Source organism: Tauraco erythrolophus, chromosome 4 (genome assembly GCF_009769465.1).
Source record: "Tauraco erythrolophus isolate bTauEry1 chromosome 4, bTauEry1.pri, whole genome shotgun sequence".
Classification (NCBI taxonomy): domain Eukaryota; kingdom Metazoa; phylum Chordata; class Aves; order Musophagiformes; family Musophagidae; genus Tauraco; species Tauraco erythrolophus.
The window spans coordinates 27903684-27909683 of record NC_141468.1 but is presented as its reverse complement, the minus strand read 5'-3'; the positions used below and the strand labels follow the sequence as shown (position 1 = coordinate 27909683).

General features: G+C 45.4%; 1 protein-coding gene across 1 annotated transcript in view; it reads left to right on the top strand.

Annotated features, from left to right (window-relative positions):
• Positions 1-1415: 1415 nt before the first annotated feature.
• Positions 1416-6000, top strand: part of KCND2 (potassium voltage-gated channel subfamily D member 2) — a 282594-nt gene continuing 278009 nt past the window's right edge. The window contains exon 1 of the mRNA XM_086610039.1: positions 1416-2530. Within this exon, the coding sequence (XP_086466165.1) occupies positions 1416-2530 (1115 nt within the window). The remainder of the gene's footprint in view (positions 2531-6000) is intronic.

The following is a 6000-nucleotide window of genomic DNA, read 5'->3' as shown; positions in this document are numbered from 1 at the left end:
CGGCGGTGGCGGAGGGGGGTGGGGGTGGGGGAAAGCCTTATTATCGATGTCCCTTTGGATGCGATCAAGCTTTCTCAGGAGCAACTACTTCCCCGCCGTTCCCGGCAGGGCGCGGAGATGTAGCGGCAGAGCCCGTATTTCCAAAAGTCTCTATGCAACTGAGCGCTCTCGCCAGACTTTCCCAGGTAGGTGCCGCAGGCTGGGCACACTCGGAGGGATGCGAGAGCAGTGCCGAGGGGAAGGGGGCGAGGGGAAGAAGGCGGGAGAGGGTGGGGGATGAGCCACCGTCGACCGCCGAGCCACTACAGAACCCCGCGTCCGCCTCCGCGGTCCCCCGCCCGCCCCGGCCTCCCCCGCCGCCCGGGAGCCCCTTGCTCCGCTCCCGCTCCACCGCCAGGCTCCCCCGGCTTCGCCCTTCGCTGCCCGCTCGGCCGCTCCCGAGCATGCCCCACGCATCCCACCTTCTGCGGGCGCCTCCAAAGCCCCCGCTCCTACCCCCGCCACTGCACCGCGGCTCAGCCCGGCCCCGGTCTCCTCGCTCCGGATCAGTGCCCGTCCGTGCCCCGACGCCCCGTCCCGGGGAGACTCCCCTCCGCCCGCTTCCCTTCCCTGGGGCGCTCCCCCCTCCCGGCGCCCCTTCCCTGGCGCCCCTCTGCCCTTCAACGCATTTCCTACACGGGAAACTTGCCTTAAAGTTTAATGCTGCCTCCCGGAGCTCCTCCCCCTGCCCCGCCGGCTCCCCCGGCCCTCAGCCGGGGTCAGGAGGAGTCCCCGCGGCGGCGACCAAGGTCAGCGAGGCGGTTCGTCCTGCTGCTTCTCCAGGGCTGCGGTTGGGGAGGGGGGACCGGCCCGCCCGGCCCATCCCCTCCGCCCCACCACGGCGAGCGGGCAGCGGCGCCGAGCGGCCCCGCTGCAGCCCGCCCGGGAAGGCTCCGCTGGCGGCCGCGGCCCGGCTCCGGCAGCGGGCGGGGAGCGGAGGAGGGGCGGGGGCACCGGCTGCGTCGCGCGTGGAGGAAAATCTCCTTCCAGGTGGTTGCACCGCTGCACCTCGGCTACTAGCCGGCTCCTGGGGTTAGCGCTTTGTGGACCGTTCCTTCCACCCAGGGGCCTCGCGTGGACCTCGTATCCAAAGGATCTGGCTGCTGGAGTAGCTGCTTTGAATACGTTGATTTCAAGTGCCTTGATTTATTGTCCTATCTGGCTAACCAACTCCTGGGAAGGATATTCTGGGCTGAAAAAAGGGAGGAAAAGAAAAGGAAGCGAATAGATTTTCAGTTAATCACGACGATGTTGAGAAACTCTGTTGCCTCGAAAATATGTAAGCATTTATATTTTTCTTTTCTCTCCCTGTTTTAGTAACTGGACCAAGACTGTCTCTAGATTGACTCCCTCAGCTGTGGTAGTTGCTTGGGACCATGGCAGCAGGAGTAGCAGCTTGGTTACCCTTTGCCAGGGCAGCAGCCATAGGATGGATGCCAGTGGCCACAGGTCCTATGCCAGCTGCTCCACGGCAGGAGAGGAAGCGAAGCCAGGACTCTCTGATTGTGCTGAATGTGAGTGGCATCCAGTTCCAGACGTGGCTGGACACCTTAGAGCGCTACCCTGACACTCTGCTGGGCAGTTCGGAGCGGGACTTCTTCTACCACCCTGAGACACAGCAGTACTTTTTTGATCGGGACCCTGACATTTTCCGCCACATTCTCAACTTCTACCGTACTGGGAAGCTTCATTATCCCCGCCAGGAGTGCATCTCAGCTTACGATGAGGAGCTGGCCTTCTTTGGCATCATCCCTGAGATCATTGGCGACTGCTGTTATGAGGAGTACAAGGATCGCCGGCGTGAGAATGCCGAGCGCCTGCAGGATGATGCCGATCAGGATCATGCAGCTGAGAGCTCCCTGCCCTCAATGACAGCTCGGCAGAGGATGTGGCGGGCCTTTGAAAACCCACATACCAGTACACTGGCTCTGGTCTTCTACTATGTCACTGGTTTCTTCATTGCTGTCTCTGTTATTGCCAATGTGGTGGAGACAGTGCCCTGTGGGGTAAGCCCGGGTCGCATCAAGGAGCTGCCCTGTGGAGAGCGCTATGCTGTGGCTTTCTTCTGTCTGGATACTGCCTGTGTCATGATCTTCACAGTTGAGTATCTCCTACGTCTGCTGGCGGCCCCTAGTCGATACAAATTCGTGCGCAGTGTCATGAGTATCATTGATGTGGTTGCCATCATGCCGTATTACATTGGCCTGGTGATGACAGATAACGAGGATGTCAGCGGGGCTTTTGTGACACTGCGAGTCTTTCGTGTCTTCAGGATCTTTAAGTTTTCCCGCCACTCACAGGGGCTGCGCATCCTGGGCTACACCCTGAAAAGTTGTGCCTCGGAGTTAGGCTTCCTCCTCTTCTCACTCACTATGGCCATCATCATCTTTGCTACAGTCATGTACTATGCAGAGAAAGGTTCATCAGCCAGCAAGTTCACCAGCATCCCTGCAGCCTTCTGGTACACCATTGTCACCATGACAACACTGGGGTAAGTGAAGCTGGTGTTTGGTTACAGTCAACATTTCAACAAGTGCATTGGCCTGAATGGAAAATACTCAATTTAAAAAAATGTTGATAGAAAAAATGCGAGGGTAAGTTTTTGTTACAGAACTTTAAGAATAACGACTCATCATTTCTTTCTAAATATTTTACACGTGCAAGTGGGTTGAAAGTGTTGCTGAAGTTAAAATATCTCAAACCCCAAAACTGCAGATAAACTGAAAAAGCAAACAACAAACCAAACCAAACCTTGAAACTGGTTGGGTTCTTTGCAATTTTCTCTTAACATTTTGTTTGGTTTTGGGTAGTGAGCTTGGAATATTTTATGAATATCTGTGAGTTATGAGTGGATTTTTAGTAGAGTCATGTGTTTGCTGACAGGACTTGTTACAGTGTTGCTAAAGTAGTGACAATTATAAGGAGAACCCAAGTGTGATCTTTTAATTTGATCGGGCGAAGAAGTATGTGGATCTGCCATTTTGTTTGAAGTGATCTATTGATGTAGACGTGGATATTGAGTTTGGTATTACCAAGTGATTTGTTATCATGAAAATAAAACAGGCATAGATACCTTAATCTTTGCAAAAATTATTCCTGATGTTAGTTCTAAGATGCTGGATAAATTTCCTTTGATTTCCATGGACTTGTAGCTTGTAAATGACAAGTGACAGGCTACGCTGACCAGCGACAGACTCTGGAAAATGATCTGAGGAAGTGTGAGACATATGACAGATCAAGCATATGTCTTAAAACATAATTCTAATGGCAATATAAATTCTTTCAGAGAATTAGGAGTTAAAAAATGCCATTGTTGACATTAAACTCCAGTGCAGTTTAGTGGAAAGATGGGAGATAGTAGTATTTCATAAACTCTCTGATAGCAGAGTCATATTGTATCAGCTGATTCTGTGCACCAAGTTGTACAATGCATTTGTTTGTCATTGTAACAAGGGATTTAGAAGGTTGACTAATTTGAGAAGATTTTTTTTTTTGCCTTATTCTTAATTTTGAGCTGCAAATCTATGAAACTTAAAATTTGCTGATTCCTTAGAGATTGTCTAGCTACTTAATAATTACACATATTAAAAGACAAACCTTTCACTTTCATGAAGACAAACCCCATCGTTTTATTAGTCAAACATTTTACCACATCTCGTTGGAACTGTTGAGATTTATGAAACATGTATAACTTTTAAATTTAACAAAATGAAAGTGCATTATTAAACTATTATGAAAAAGTTGATTTATTATGTGCAATTGTAATTTAGTTGGGAAATGCATATACAAAATATTGAAAAAGATAAAGGGACTGTCTTGTGCCACTGTTTTTTATACAGGGCTTTTATCTTCAGCGTGATATAACAAATGAAGATAAATATAGTGCATTGTAAATATTTCATAGTACTTGTAAGGGCAAGTTATGCTAAAAAGGAGTGACAAGAGCTTTGGGGATTTTAATCTGCTTTTTAGGTTCCTGGGCTTTTTTGGTTTTCATTTTCTTCTGATAGCGACAAACTGAAGGGACAAGTTAGCAGAAGGAACAAGTTATACATGCTAACTAGTTCCATAGTCCTGTATTTTCTGATGCTCGTAGTTTTTGCCACATATTTTTAATTAGAACTGTGATGATTTCAACAAATTAGGTCTTAAGAATTTATCACTGTTTAGAATGTGATAGTAAGAATGTATGTTCTTACTATAAAAGAGCAGGAGATGGTCTGTGTTTTTTATAACGAAAGGTGTTTTTTGGGGAGGTTCTTGTCACTGTTATGGACAGGTTGGGCAGCACTTGTCCATGGTACTGAACAGAATTTTGTCTTCAGTTTTATGGCCAGTTTGCAGTTGATTATGATGCGGATATGGCATCTATTTGGCATTGATATGATTTGGTTGTTTCTTTCACCAAAAAATAAAAGAGTATTATTCTATAGTTCCAGGTTTCGAGGTATTGTTCTGAGTAAAATCTTCAAAAGTAGCGATGAGATCTGAACATCATTAAAAATCTCTTTGAATAGAGTCTAAGAACGTATTTTCAAGTACGCAGCCATACAATATTTAGATCCTGAGGGGAAGAAAAAGAATTAAAAAGAATACACTCGTGCTTGACTCCTTTTTCAAGGTAGTTTGCACAGAGAAAGTTTGAGCTGGTAGCACAGGGATCCGGAGTTTCACCGTCAGAAGTTCAGATATGATTATAAGTTCAGATATGACAGACATCACACATTTCTGGTAAATCTTTAATCAATGTGCAATCTAGGTGATGTCCTTTTAATAACATCATGATAACCATGTAAAGATTATCTTTAAATGTTAAATATATATGAATAATTTAAATAGGATTAACATAATAAAAGCTGTGAACTCTTTTTAGTTGCTGGAATAATTACACAAAAAGAGAGGGAAATTAAAAGGAAAAAGCAGCGAGGGTCAGTGAAAGCTGATTGTAATTGGTACTGCTACGTGTGCTCTGTGCTAAAGCTTCTTGTCTGTTTACTAATACAGAACTCCCGTTCATTTTTCATTTTCATTTTAGCTGAATTAGAGCTATATAAATGGACTCTATATGAACAACTTTTTACTCACAGCTAGATTAAGTCTTTGTGTTTTAAATGACAGTAGCACACAGCATGTTATGTGAAATATTACAAAAATACACAAAAGCTAATACCAAATAATAGATTAACATAAAGTTGGGTTTTTTGAGTCTTGGTATCATTCTCATATTTTGCTAGATAGTGAGGGTGTTGAGTAAGCGGCCTTTGCAACTTGGGGAGCTACTATCTTGAAAGCAGAGCTATATTTCTCAGATATGCATGACTGCTGAGCAATTAAAGTGTCTTTAAAAAACATAGATTGCATTTTCCTCTGCAGAGTGCCAGTGACTTCAAATATTACTACATTTCAGCCTCCAAGGATATCCCAGCTATTAACTGGTCTTGACTGCACAGCTCAAGTGCACACAGTTGTACATAGATATGCTATATGAAAGAAATGAAAGGAAGAGAAGCAAGGAGGAAAGGAAGAGAGAAAAAGAGAGTGAGAATGAGATACGTGCTGAGAGAGAGACAGAGAGAGAAAGATGACTCTAGAATAACAGCATGCACTCTGTCAGAAGCTGAGCTGTCTGATTAAAAATTTCAAATTAGTGTCTTATCAGTGTTAATTGTAGCAAAAGCAAAAGTAAAGTAGGGACAATGGACAAGAAGAAATAAGACAAAATTGAAAGAGGTCACAAAGCAGTTTGTGGAGATTCAAGATAACAATGAAAAGCATAGAGGTTAGGGGCATAAAGGTCAAGAAACAGGGTGGTGTAAAGCCTGGCAGAAAAAAAAGCTCAGGTCTATTGAATTGGGACTGACAGACTTACATGAGGGGTTTGTGAACATCTACATCCATAATGACACAGTTATGTCAGTTTCTGCTGTCACTTTTTAACATGATAATCTAATAACTTTCTTT